Source organism: Prenolepis imparis, unplaced genomic scaffold (assembly GCF_030444845.1).
Source record: "Prenolepis imparis isolate NDT839.2.m4 unplaced genomic scaffold, iyPreImpa1.0 SCAF_2, whole genome shotgun sequence".
Classification (NCBI taxonomy): Eukaryota; Metazoa; Arthropoda; class Insecta; order Hymenoptera; family Formicidae; genus Prenolepis; species Prenolepis imparis.
In genome coordinates this window covers 6,104,890-6,120,441 of record NW_028141160.1, presented here as the reverse complement: position 1 = coordinate 6,120,441, position 15,552 = coordinate 6,104,890, and the positions used below count along the sequence as shown (strand labels likewise).

Below are 15,552 nucleotides of genomic sequence, written 5' to 3'. Positions count from 1 at the left end.
ATGTTCAAGAAAGATATTATTATTCAATTGTCAAAACAAACGGGTATTGGTATTAACAGTATAAAAAATACATTAATGGAATATAAAAACAGAGGCACAGTTTCATCTCCAAAATTAACGAAACGTCGCTTAACTTTTAAAGAAAAAATCAACGAATGTGACAAGAATGCTATTCGGAGAAAAGTTCACGAATTTTATACCAATAATGAATTACCAACATTAAATAAAGTTCTGCAAGCCGTAAACGCTGACGGAAATCTCCCAAATTTTAAACGATCAACCTTTCATGCATTGTTAAAGGAACTAAATTTTACACATACTATCCATCATCGCAATCTGATAGAGAGAGATGATATAATTGTTTGGAGGAGAAATTACCTGAGAACTATCAAGAGATACCGACAAGAGGGTCGGCAAATTTATTACCTGGATGAGACTTGGATTGACTCCGATGACGTTACGAATAGATATTGGATAGATAAAACAGTTGAATCAAACAATAAGGGCGCATGTATCCGAGGATTGACTACAGAATCAGCTAATTCAAGTAAGAAAGGCAAACGATTAATTGCTCTGCATATTGGCAGTGCTGCTGGTTTCGTTCCTGGCGGGCTTCTATATTTCGAAGCGAAGAAATATATCGGGGATTACCACAATGAGATGGACGGCGACACATTTCACGACTGGTTCAAAAATATTTTACCATCATTAGACGACAATGCTGTTATTGTTATGGACCACGCTCCGTATCATTCCGTGAAATTGGAACAACTGCCGAATGCTACGTGGAAAAAACCCGCAATAATAAAATGGTTAGAAGATAAAGGAAAAGAAATATCAGAGGATATGGTAAAAGCCGAACTTCTGCAAATTGTTGCGTTACAAAATGACAGGTTTGATAAATATATCGTAGATGAAATGGCAAAACAGGATAATAAAAAGGTCCTCAGATTACCTCCGTATCACTGTGAACTTAATCCAATTGAAATGGTATGGTCAATGGTTAAGGGATACATTAAGAGTAATAATAACACTTTTAAAATTAAAGATGTAAAACTATTACTTGAACAAGGTGTTGATCAAGTGACAGCTGAACATTGGAGTAATTTTATTAGGCAAATTAGAGATAAAGAAAAAAAGATGTGGGAGATCGACTATTTAGCTGATAAAATAATTGACAAGATACCTGTATTAGCAATTAATGTCGACGAAGTAGGTTTCGAAACCTCTGATAGTGATTAATTATTCTGTACGTCAATCTCGTATGTATAATATCATTACTGTGTTCCATGACTTCTATGTGATATTATTATAAGTTTATATTATCTTTATATATTATTGTTACTATTTTATATTATCTTTGTATTTATTATTACTATTTCATTTTCTGCTGCCTTACCTTAGAAAGATAAGATCTTATTAGATTTTATCTTGCCTGTACAGAGTCATCAAAAATAAATAAATAAATAAATATATATACAGGATGTATCTGAACGATCGTATCAACAGTTTTTTGAGGTAACTATGCATTTTCGTGAAAAATGTTTTATACAAAAGTTGTAGGGCTCTACGTGACGCATTATATACTAGTATTATTATGAGCTTGAATAGCATTATCAAGGTCACATTGTGAAGATCATCTTGAAAATTAAAAATGGAAACCCTCATTTTTTATTGCATATTCGTTTAGCTTACCTCGAGAGCTTTCCAAAACACTATAATAAAATATTTTTTCATTAAGTGCTTTTTTAATTATAAGACTTGAAGTTTACAGTATTTTGACATAAAATACAAAATATCTTATTAAACATTCAGTTTTTGGTAATCATACTTTAATACTTTTATGCACAGAATAATGAGACCAATCAATTGGTGTAAAAAAACACAGTTGCTTAAAAAAAAAATATGTAATTTGCAACTATATACAGGGTGTCCCATTTTAATCTCCCCAGGCAAACATCTCGAAAAATATGGAAGATACGGAAAAATGTTTCAGACAAAAGTTGTAGGACTTGAAGGGGGATAGATGATGAAAATATGGACTTGACCTTGAGTGACCTATTGAAGGTCAGGTCAAGGTCATCGATGTTTTCTTAAATGGAACCCCCTATATTTTATTGCATGTTCTTGTAGCCCTTGTCGAGACGTTTTTGAAACACTCTTTTTTTCTCTACCATTTTCTTTTCTCCTTTCCCTTACATTAAAATAACTAGAAGAAAAATAATTAGAGAAAAGTTTTACTAAAGAAGCACACATACACACATACAAAGTCTACCCTTTTTAGGGCCACTTGATGTACAAATTTGACTGAACAATCTCCCCGCGGTGTACATCAAATAATGCGAATGCCGATGATATGTCAACTTCGAAGCTTTGTATCTTGGGAGCGTCTTGTGCAAAAGACTCACATAGGTAGTGTTTTGAAAACGCTTCGACAAGGGCTACAAGAATATGCAATAAAAAATAGGGAGTTTCATTTAAGAAAACATCGATGACCTTGACCTGACCTTCAATAGGTCACTCAAGGTCAAGTCCATATTTTCATCATCTGTCCCCCTTCAAGTCCTACAACTTTTGTCTGAAACATTTTTCCGTATCTTCCATATTTTTCGAGATGTTTGCCTGGGGAGATTAAAATGGGACACCCTGTATATGGGCATATTTCATATATAAATATATATAGTGCCTTATACACAATTATACATAATTATATATAATTATGTATAATTGTATATAATCACACATAATCTCGTATAATATATATATATATACAGGGTGTCCGGTAATAGTCGCATCAACCGTCGTGTGCAGGTAGAGCTAGTTAAACCGAGTAGAAAAGTCCTCTACCATTTTGCGATATTCTCAATAATAAGAGAGATATTAATTAATAAAGATCGGCCAATTCGCGTGACGGCGGCGAGAAGAGACAGCCCAGTTTTATGTCGTTACTAAGCATGCGGCGAAAAGAAACAGTATAATGTTACACGGTTGCTAAGCGCGCGATGAAGCGGGGAGGAGCGCTTTACAAAAGACAGTAACTCCATACGAGTAGCGCTAACTCTGGACCCCCGAGTGGGCTGTCTCTTCTCGCCGAACGCTTATCATCGCGCGAATTGGCTGATTTTCTTTAATTTATTTCTCTCTTATTATTGAAAATATCGCAAAATGGTAGAGGACTTTTCTACTCGGTTTAACTAGTTCTACCTGTACACGACGGTTGATGCGACTATTACCGGACACCCTGTATATACCCAGATAGCCAAATCTGTCAAGAGCATGTATTAAAACTGTGTGCTATATATTTTTGCCAGCAAAAAAACTGCAGATTTTATACAAAACTTGTTATATCAGATAATGATAGCAGAACGTTGGCAGAAATGTTATAAAATCTGCTGACATAATTTGGCAGCAAGTCAGTAGCAGAAATCAAGCAGGATTTGTATAGAATTATCATAGCAGATTGGTAATAGAAACCGAGCAGGATTTGCGCAACGCAGTTTGGTGTCAGATTGACGGCAGAAATCGAGCAAGATTTGCGCGCGCACAATCTAATGGCAAATTGACAACAGGATCTGCATTTTGCAGTTATTTAATAGTTCCTTCACCTACCGCTATGTGATGTATTTTCTCGCAATCAAATTTCTGTTAAAAATAGATATAAAGTCTGCAAGTCGTGGCTATTAATAAAAGATCAAAAGTATATTTTTCTATCAGTTTAATTTTTGATATCTGACAAGTCTAACATGAGAATATTAAACTTATTAGAATCAATAGGATATACATGAAAAATTATCCATTTACTTTCTATTTAAAGCATAAAGCAGAATTTAATTCTCATATAAATTATATCTTAAATTTTATAAATTATATAAATTTAATTATTTTTACAATTTATTTTATTAATTTAATTAATAGATTAAATTGAGCATTTAAAATTGCTATGTGAGATATAACTACATACAATATAATATGTTATACATTAAATATCATATTTATGAAAAAAAAAATTATAAGTAGCGGATAACACGTCTTATGCATCTGTTATATTCATCGAAAAATATTGAATTTTATTATACTTATATATTCAAATAGCAAGGAACTGTGCAGATCCTGCTCGATTTCTGCCGCCAATCTGCTATTAGATTGCGTTTGACAGATCTGTTCGGTTTCTGCCGCCAATCTGCCATCAAACTATATGTGCAGATCTGCTCGGTTTCTGCCGCCAATCTGCTGTCAGATTTTGCTTACTAACTATGCTAGCTGAATATCATCAATTGCGGACACAGTGGATATGAATCTGCTGTAAAGTCATGATTAGATCTGCTGTCATACTGCCGACATGCTGCTAACATTTTGCTATCTGGGTATATGGTATATATATATATATATATAATAAAAATAATTTGTGAGTACAAAACATACCCAGACAGCACAATGACGTTTTAGAAACGTATTAAAAATATACATATTGGACGTTTTGTACGTGTTTATAACATTTATATTAGAGCCTTAGACATCTTTAAAACATTTTAAAAATGTCTAGTTACTTTTCTGGACAATCAAAAAATGTCCATTTTAAGGGTGCCGTCCCATTAAGGGTCGGCAGGCGACCCAGGCAAACTCCGAATTGATGTTGGAGACCTCGCGCGGTGACAACGCGAAACTCCGGTTTCAGTGTTACCAACGTTGAAAAACCAATTTCAGGTTCTATGTAGTGGTGTATATCCGTACACGTACACACTATTGCATTGCTCACGCGGACGCACGGTAGAGAGACAAGGATCGATAATCACGTTATCCTTGTTCCTCTACCGTGCTAATCACGTGACATGCTACATGCGAGATACGGCCTGAAAATGCTTTCTGGCCTTCCGTAGCAGAAGGCAGGAATGTAGCAAGGCTAATAAGCACCCACTTTTTGTAAATTTTATATATGCTTATGCACATATGTGCGTATATATAACAAATAGTATCAAAAATTTATATATATGTCTCCAAATTGTACAATGATAAATAATAATGATAAAATAATAATTCGCAGAGTGAACTAATATACAACATGTAAGACACGGGCGCTTATTAGACTTGGCAATTTATTGCTTTTTCACTTGTACTTTTTCATCGATATTTTATATGTATCGTCAGCGCGATAGAGAGACAAGGAGAGAATTCTTGTCTAACATGTAGTGGCAATTGTAGATTTATAGGCTAACAAATATGTATTACTTACTTTTTGATTATATTGATGTTACTGTATAAGAATACTTGCTCCATATAAATCGTGATGTAAAGAACATACGAGTAACATATTATAAATAGCTCAATGCAAGGTGTTCGGTCTGTCACCCTGAAGACTCAAGTTCAAGTCTATCGATATGATTTTTTTTTATAATATATTAGAATATATAAAAATTATTTTAAAAAATATATTTTTAAAGGCGATTAACTTTAAGAATTTTTAAATATTGAAAATATCAATTATTTTACAACTATCATATACATAAAAATGCAAAATAATTCCGTGAATAAATTATAATGTATCCTGTAATAAATCAATAACTAATATATATATATATATATATTGATTACTGATTTAGAGAGATAGATTTATTACTGGATTAATTTATTTACCGAATTTTTTGCATTTATATATACAATGTGTTTGTAGTTGTAAAATTATTGAAATATTTTCAATATTTAAAAATTCTTAAGTATATCGCCTTTAGTTAATAATTTCTATATATTCCAATAATAATAAATATAAAAAAAAATATATATACCGATAGACTTGAACTCGAGTTTTCAGGGTGATAGACCGAACACCTCTTGCATTGAGCTATTTATATGTTATTCATAAGTTCTTTATATTATTCTTTATGCAGCTGATATTTTTATACAGTAACATCAATATATAATCGAAAAGAAATCAAGATAACACATACTTGTCAATCATATATATACATATATATATAAACTTATAAATATTTTAAATATTCTTTCTAAATTATACATATATATAATAATCTTTAAAAAATATATATATTTTAATATTTAATAAATCATTATTCTATAATTTGAGATACATAATATATGCGAGATACGGCATACAATAAGATACAATTATTGGAAGATATGGTTAGGAGCAAGATCTAAGATATCGCGTTATCCTCGTTTTACATATACAGAGAAACAAAGGTAATACGATAGCCGGTTCTTACTGACATATCTCGCAATAATCGCATCCGTGTGCTCAATATATTAGTATCTGTGCCTACATGGACGCTACTACATACGTAATGCAAGAGAGACAAAGACAGAACGATTATCTCTCTCCTTGTCAAGCTGTCAGTATGTTACCACAGAAATTTCCCCATGACTTGCTTCTTATAGATGATCTAGTGAGAATCGTTCATCCCAAATTTTACATCGAAGAAGTTACATAGCTTCGTGAAATTTTTTTTAATATATTCTTTATATAATGAAGCAAAGCGCTAAAGAGTCGGATTTTGCATTTTCGCTCTTAAAAATTTATAATAAATTAAATACGGACTCATGGCCAACCCAACCTTACCCGTTGCTAGTTGCGCATTTCCCCAAGTTTTATAAAAATTTTATTTTTATCTTTTTTCCAAAAAATAGCTCTTTAGCTCCTTGCGGACAATCTTACTGATTATAAATATCATTTATTTAATGAGATTCATTCAGTATTTTGGCTAAAATATGGAATATACGAATCCGTAGTTCTCGGCCGGCCGCTGGAGGTCTCCACCATGTCTCCTGCCGACCCTTAAGCACGGATCGGAATGACGGATCGGATTCTGCTAGAGAATTCTAGTAAATTCTTGTTCCTGCTGTTCCTTCCGATCGGAACGCGTATATTTCCTCAATTCCGGACGGATCGGGCATGTGTTTCTGACCGCCGCAAGTTTTAAAACGCCGTTGTATTGGAAAAACATCATCAGAGTGTGTTTTGTTTTATTCCGAATTGTCACAATCTACATGGTGTGCGTGCTGTGCATCTCAACAAGAATTTCGCATGTAACAACAAGCTGAAATTCTATCGAGATGAGTACCAACAATCATCAAAAAGGACCGGTAATAATAATAAGAATATATAAGATATTAAATAGACATTGTTATTATATTCATTAATTATTATTATTCAGAACATATCACAGAATTATGTTTGCGTATTAATATAGGTTATATGATTATAGTTTTGTTTGTTTATCAAAGAATACCTGAAATTACACCTTTATTGAAAAAATGTAGTGGAAAACCACGTCGACAAACTATATAGTGTAGCCATACTTTTTTCTATATTATTATTGAACTTATTTGAACACATATGTCGATTTTGTTTACAATGTGGTTTCACCACATCATTTTTCATATGGTTTTTATCGCATGGTTTTCAGCACATGGATTTTTCAATCAGGACAACATATCAGGGGCTCGATTCTTGAATTCATTTGTAAGAGAAACGTATACGCAAATTCGGCCCTTACAGAAAAGTTGCAAGTTTATTGGCTATTGCATGGCTTTTAGCTAATCAACTTGCAACTTTTTTGTAAAAGCCGAATTTGGGCATACGTTTCTCTTGTGAATGAATTCAAGAATCGAGTCCCAAATATTTTGCGGTTCATGTTACATATGTGTTCATATTTGCAGGCTGTAAAATGCGGTTATTGTGGGTGGATAATGTTCGGATCCTGTGCGCAGATTGTAGCCCATGACTGCTTCGAAAACTACGACGAATGTATCCATGTTATCGTTGTCGACGAGAAGGGGCGTGCTACAATGAGTAATTTTATTTGCAAGCAAATATTTTTCAACATTTGTCTGCAAATATTAAATAACATATTCAACTAATTTATATATAAACAGGAGTGAAGGAAGTAGAAGAAAGTACGCTGAGAGACGCACCACTATCACAGAATAGCAATGAGTCTACTCCGTACTCGGCAGATATCATGGACGAGATGCTAATTGATGCCATAGAGCAGAGACCAGGTCTATGGAATCAAAAGTTGCCAGTTCAAAGGCGAAGCCCCTGTATACGAGGAGAACTGTAGGATGAAGTTTTTAATAATCTTGGTAATATATGATCATTTTACTTCGTTTTATGTATTCTTGAATGTATATTAATCTGCACTTGCAAGTGGACTAATGTACGTTCGTATTCATATAAACGAGCTGAATTCGTAATTTGAACTAGGGATTTTCAGGTTTTAAGGATATAGCGTGGATGAAATCTCGATGGACGTACCTGAGGGACTGCTATTCAAAACTGCTCGCAAAAAAATGAAAGGTTACGTACGCAGCGGATCGGGTGCGGAAGCGGGGCATCCGCAGAAAAGTACATTCCGCTTCTATTCAAGAATGCAATTTCTAGACGAGGCTGCACAAGAAACCCCGTACGTAACAAAACTTGTTTATATATAGGCTTTAGAATATGAAAAATGTACATTTTTCTTACATATTATTGTTCAATTGTAGTACAACGAACTCTCTATCACGGAACATATGTAATAATGAAGATAGTGCACTGAGCCTGAACAATTCGGAATTACAGGAACGTAATGTGTCTTCTCCAAGAAGTTGTAGCACGCCAGACATTCCTGAAGGAGCAGGAAGTTCAGACGATTGCAGACCCCCCAAAAAAAAGGGTGAGCCAATTTTGAATAATTGATAATCTACACATAGATTTTCATAATTAATTGATAATCTTCATACTTTTCATAACACTTAATAAATTGTTATATTGTGCTGATTCTGCATAAAAATTTGTCGCACTTTTGTAATAGTCTGAAATTGATCTTTTTATTGTGAATATTCTTATATTTATACCATTTTTTTTAGTATAAAAATGTAGGAAAATTCATTACTTTAAATGTATTTTGTGTTACAGCAAGACAGTCTGACCCCGATGTGCAGGCACTGCATAATAACATATTACAGCAGTTATTTGGCGAAAATGCGCCAAAGAAGGATGCAGTGGACAGTTTCCTGGAGCAGATGGGAGATATCCTGCGTAGGTTGAGCTATCTCCGAAGAAGGCAAATACAAGTAGAGTTGCTGAATCTCGTTCACAGGGCAGAAGACGAAGAATTAGCGGAGGCGGAACTTCAAAGACGATAAATATTTTGTATTATTATCATTACCTTCATTTTATCAATACTTATTATTATTATTAATTATTATACTTACATTACATAATAAAAAAATAAAACATTTATTTCTATAACATAAAAAACATTTATTTCTATTTCAATAACACCTGATGTAATTCATATTTATATTTGGGTCTGAAAGAAATTAATATTTTGTTGTTACATTACATACATTTGTATGTAAAGTTCATTGAAGTGTACAATCTTCTTATATTTATTAATAATTTTTAGAAAAAAAGTAGGATTTCTTTATTGTCTTATAATACATAATAGAAATTTAATACTCATTGTTTAGAGCTTTTTTCCACTGCCAATCAAGTGGGTTCGAAGTTTCAAAATACGTAGCAAAGGAATCTCTAATTCGTATAGCCTCAACGTTCCTTCGCGCACTGTAATTACGTACATTTTCAATTCCAGTCGAAGTTACATTTCGCTCATTGCCACTTAAAACAGAATAAGTTCTTTCCGTTGGCTCCAATTGAAGTTCACGTTTCATTAAAAAATTATGTACAACCGTTGCAGCTTGAACGGCTATTTTAGCCGTTGAAACGTGAGCGATAATTGGCCGACGAAAAATTCGCCACCTTGCCGCTAGTATCCCAAATGAACATTCTACAGTTCTTCGCGCCCGACTTAATCTATAATTAAAGATTTTTTTTGTAACAGTTAAGTTCCCACTTTGAGGGTATGGTCGCATCATATAAGATGTTAGTGGAAATGCTTCGTCCCCTATTAGGACATATGGAAATTTGAATCCGCTACTATCCAAATGCCTGTCCGGAGGCAGTTGAAGTGAATTCGTATGCAATAGACGAGCAAGGTCACTACTAGCAAACACACCGGCATCGCTACGCCTCCCTTCCGCTCCGATGTCCACGATGCTAAAGCAACAATTCGCATCACTCACGGCAAGTAGGTTGATGCTGTGGTTGCTTTTGTAATTGTAGTAGGACGAGCCACTATTCGGTGATGCCTACAATTAACAAAAATACAATAATGTTAGATTTATTAAAAAAAAATGTACAAAAAATGGTTGTATTAGATATGTACCTGAACGATAATGTGCTTCCCATCTATAGATCCAATGCAGTTTGGAAATTGACAGATTTCCTGAAATTTGTCAGCAACCTGTTGCCAATTTTCAACGGTGGGTTGCAGAAAAACTTTATCCTTCAAAACCTCCCACAATGCAGTACAAGTCTCCTTTACAATTTTGGATGCTGTATTGGATGCAATACGAAATGCATACGAATGAGATACTAAACTGTCACCGGATGCTAACCAGCGCAAAGTCAGCTGCAATCTTGTACGAGGTGATATTGGGATTCGACAAACTTCTTTTTTCTGAATTCGTGGTCCAACTAACGTTAGCAGTTCTTCAAATATTTTCGGAGTCATTCTGAAGTAATTGAAGAACTTTTCACGATCGGTTATTTGCATCTCAACGACTAAATTGTCACTTGCACCTTGTAAATGCCTCATTTGGTGCGTGAACATTGGCCGTACCCAGAATTTCCGTTTCTTTCTCGTATTTTCCTGCTTTTGCAATAAAACGATGTAACCTAAATACAGCTTTCGCATTCTCTCGAACACCGATACAGCATGCCAAGTTGGCAAATTGTTCGCCGTTCGCAGTATTTTTAACATAACTAGTAAGACTGTTTTTTCATCCATCGTTATATGTGTTTCAAGATGTTATTTTCACACACGTTAAAGTTAAAACCGAAAGTATTATTTACGTTTTTTTTCATACTTTCTCTCTCATCTTATCACGCATATCCGTTCCGTTCCGTAATAATTTTCTCTACCAGTCCCACTGAGCAAAAACGGAACGGAATCCTGGTTACAAAGTATATTTCACTCTTAAATTCAATATTTCAGAATACTTATAACAATATTATCGGCAAGATAATTGCATAAATTATGTGTGTTATTGCTTTAATCGCATCAAAATAATGAAATATCGACGATTCAAGCACATTTACTTGCGACCGATGCGACATTCCGTTCCGTTTTTGCTCAGTGGGACTGGTAGAGAAAATTATTACGGAACGGAACTGGGAACGGATCGCTCAACTCTAGTAAGAAATCCGATCCGTCATTCCGATCCGTGCTTAATAGGACGGCACCCTAAGGACTAAAATTGGACCTGTTTCAAACATTGAACGTATATTTTAAAGTAGATAAGTGTAGGTGTACACATATATGTAAGTTTATATATTTAGAGTACTGAATATACCTATTTTAGTATCTCATACACAAAGCATCAAAAAATTGCAGAAATTTTGCGAACATCCAAAAGAGACAAGAAAAAAATTGTTGGAACTGTGTAAGTTCGTTTTGTTTATCCGTAATACTCGGATATTCGGTTATTATAATCTTAATAATCGATTTTTGCAAGCTGTATATATAATTCTCATAACAAATCTTAAATACGAGAAAGATAGCGCCTTGCGCGTCGCGTAGCGGTAAATAAAAGAATTAATGATTAATGAATACTGTTTTTATAATATTTTTGGAATGTTGCAGTAATATTTCGTATAAAATATTACAGTTACATGTTCTTATATTGTCTCTCCAATATTACGTTGCAACTTGTAATATTATAATATTGCTGCAATGTAAATAAAATGTTCTGTGCTGTACGTAAAAAAATTTAAAACTTCTAAATATAATATACTTTGAATGTCTAATAATGGATATTCTTAAAACGTTAATATTATATCCATGGACGTTTGGACTAAATAAAAATCAAAACTGAACTGGACGGAATATATAAATATATATATGCAAATCAAAATTTTCCCGTTAAATTAAAATTATATTTGATCTTATATAGTTTTATATAATTGTATAACGCTATATATAATTGCATATAATTTTATACAATTGAATATAACATATTATATATTATATATAATCAAATATATTTGCATATAATTATATATGGGCAAATTTTCTGGAATGCATGGCAATAATTATATATATATATAGTTATATATATATATATATATAATCCTGTATAATGTTATATATTGTCATATATAACCGTGTATGAGGTTATATATAATTTACATATAATTTTATATAATTATATATATATTTATATATGAATTATATATATTTATATATAAATTATATATATTATTTATATATAATTATATATATTATTTATATATAATTATATATATTATTTATATATAATTTTACCAATACCAATTTTAGCCGATATAATTATGGACGACCTTGAATCACATTGCTTGGGCGTTTTGGGGTTTGGGGTCCCCGTGTACTATAGATATGTCGATGATATCTTTGCCATAATACCAAGGGATAAAATAGATAGCATACTTTCCACTTTCAATAATTATCACGAACGCCTAAAATTTACACATGAGATAGAACCCAGGTAGCAACCACACGTCATTTTGACGTCTCAAATTGGTCAGTCACTGACTACTTGTGACGTCATGACTTGACGTTTTTATGACGTAAAAATGACGGTCTAATGTCACAGACTGTTGACGTCACGAAAAGAACCACATTTTGACGTCATCTCATGACGTCTTTCCTGATTAATATAATGACGTTATGAGAACCACATTTTGACGTCATTTCATGACGTCTTTCCTGATTAATGTAATGACGTTATTAAGACGTTCTTAGACCCTGCGCACAATAGAGAAAATATTAGGAATAAATATTAAATATTAGGAATAATTATTTTAAAATAATAAAATCGAAAAAACTTTGCTATAAAAATACAAATTCGAGTATAGAGGACTAATAAGACTTTTATACTCTAATTTATATATCAAGATTTATTCAATTTTTTACTTTAAAATAATTTTTATTCCTAATATTTAATATTGATTCCTAATATTTTTTTATAGTACGCAAGGTTTTAATATAATTAACAATTAATAAGTGCGGCGCACACACACATATACACACACACATACACATACACACATATATATATATAAAACTTGGATAAAATATGTAAATATATGTATATATATAAATTTTTTATTAATTATCAAATTTTAATATAAACAGAAATTTTTTAAATATATTATGTACGAATATAATTATCAAAAACTTATTTTATAATAGTCATATATGTATATAATATAAAAACTTATTATTAAACTGTAGAATCATAATAATAATAATGTATATTTGTGATTATATTAATAGCTATCTCAAATTGCACAATATGCATTGCACATTATGATTGCTAAATTAAAATAAATAAATTTTCACAAATATTAAACTAAAAATTAATAATAAAAGAATATTAATCAATGTTGTGTATGATTGGAAAACATATATAAGTATTATCATCAATATAAGGTACTACAATACATTTGCTGCTAATGAGACTAATAGGCCATATTTTGAGATTACTAAAATCTTTGAGAATATATATATTAAGTAGCGATGAGTCGCACGGATATAGATATAATGGTGATTGTTTAATAAAATATTTTCCAATAACGAAAATATCACCATTTGTTGTTTTTACAATATTATGTATTTCTATTACTTCTGCGTTACTCAAACTATAATAACTGTCTGCAATGCTGTAGCGATTGATAGAAAATGACAAATTTGTAAAACTGATTTTTTTATATTGTTTGTACCATTGACAAGAATTATTGTTTAATAAAGGTCCATTTTTATGTTCCATGTCAACAAAATATTTAGCTTTGACTTCTTTTAAGTTACATTTATTTATTTCTAAGGAAGAACAATTTATTTCTTGAATTCGACGATGTATTTGCTGTAATGGATTATTAGAAGATCTTATTAATTTTTTTAATTGACCAAGATAATTTTCAAACGGAAACGCAGAATATTCATCTAAAGGACCATAAATTTCTACGTCGTCGCATATATGTGTTAAGAGATGAATATTGTAAACAGCAAATTCTAGACCGTACAATTTATTTTTGCAATGATTGATAAAAGTTAGTAAGCATTCTCGTGCGAATGAAATTCCAAAATTATTTATATGTTTTTGTGATATTAATATAGAAATAGCAACATGCAATAATAGAAAATTTTCATAAATAGCTTTGTCTACAATATCTTTTAAAACTAAAGGACCGATGTAAATCAAAAAAGTTCTAAACTCTGTGGCTTTCCAATACGCTAGCTCATTTAATGACCGTGGTATTCTATTAAACTCCAATGGAATAAATGGCTGTAAATTAATGAGACGTTGTGAGAGAACTTGTACCTTTCTGTTAGGTAATCTAACGTTTAGTGGACCTCCAATCCATGTATTTAATAGCTTTCTCATTACGCCTAAACATATGTTATGCATGTAGTCTGTGGGAAAAGATGTTATTAAATCTATAGGTAAATCTATTAAAGGAGATGGGCCATGATGGTGATCATCATCTATCTGTTTTCTAAAAGATTCGTCTGTGCGCTTTTGAGCTGTTTCACTTGTAAAAACAACTTTATTTTTATAATATTCTCCAGGTTCAACACATTTATCACATGAAGAATATCCCGAATGTGTCTTTGTACATTTTAAAAAAGCACGAGCAGGAGCATCGCATATAAAACTATGAATTTCTATTTTAAAGTGATTCCCATTAAAATCAAATCCATTTTCTAATAAATCATTTAATTCATCTATAAAATTCCTTAAAAAAAGATTTAAAGGTTTAGGCTTCGACGTACCACAAAAAATTGAAATACTAAATGGAATACTACGAAAATTTTTAATAAGTCCCAGAATAGGCCATAGTTGTAATTTGTTACTTTTAAACAATGGGATACCATCTACATTAAAACAGATTTTTAATGTTTCACCAGGTTTTAAACATTCTTGGGTATGCTTTTGTGACAATACATTTTTCAAAGCTATGTTCAAACCTAAATAACAAAATTCTCCAGTTTCTAATTTATTAATTTGCGTAAAAATTGGAGTTTTCAATAATGTACGGGAATCTAATGGTAATTCTGGGTGATAAGGGGAAAGTATGCGCAAAAGATCTGTTACAGCTAAATGTGATATGTGTCTTTCAATGGCCCATTTCCTTAATTCATACATAAAATTACTTTGATTATCTAAGCTACTGTTTATATCTGTGTCAGAAGAATTATTTATTACCTTATTAGAAAAATTAGATACGGCATCAATGATTAAATAGTTATCGTTTTGAAAATTTAAAGAGACAATAACATTTTCAAAATTTTCAGTATTGCTCGTTTCATTATTAGTACTTGTAATTCTATTAGTATCTAAATCATTTAACGATTCATTATATATTTCGTTTGATAGGTTCAAATTATTACAAGGTGTTCTATTAGAAACATTAGCAGCAAATATTTTGTTTACAGCTTGCATTACTCTTCGATA

The 15,552-nt window shown here is 31.8% G+C and overlaps 3 protein-coding genes across 3 annotated transcripts; all 3 read left to right on the top strand.

Annotated features, from left to right (window-relative positions):
* Positions 1 to 1,242, top strand: LOC145932899 (uncharacterized). Its single transcript, XM_083032126.1, has one exon. It carries the CDS (start codon positions 1 to 3, stop codon positions 1,240 to 1,242), a length of 1,242 nt encoding a protein of 413 aa, XP_082888252.1.
* A 4,849-nt stretch (positions 1,243 to 6,091) lies between these two features.
* LOC145949031 (uncharacterized) lies at positions 6,092 to 8,241 on the top strand. The gene is made up of 3 exons (XM_083058706.1): positions 6,092 to 7,095; positions 7,672 to 7,804; positions 7,888 to 8,241. Exons 1-3 carry the CDS (start codon positions 7,066 to 7,068, stop codon positions 8,073 to 8,075), a joined length of 351 nt encoding a protein of 116 aa, XP_082914832.1. The 5' UTR covers positions 6,092 to 7,065; the 3' UTR covers positions 8,076 to 8,241.
* On the top strand, positions 7,969 to 9,231 carry LOC145949030 (uncharacterized). The gene is made up of 4 exons (XM_083058705.1): positions 7,969 to 8,097; positions 8,229 to 8,417; positions 8,500 to 8,669; positions 8,912 to 9,231. The coding sequence occupies exons 2-4, from the start codon at positions 8,260 to 8,262 to the stop codon at positions 9,139 to 9,141; spliced, it is 558 nt and encodes a 185-aa protein (XP_082914831.1). The 5' UTR covers positions 7,969 to 8,097; positions 8,229 to 8,259; the 3' UTR covers positions 9,142 to 9,231.
* The last annotated feature ends 6,321 nt before the right edge of the window (positions 9,232 to 15,552 follow it).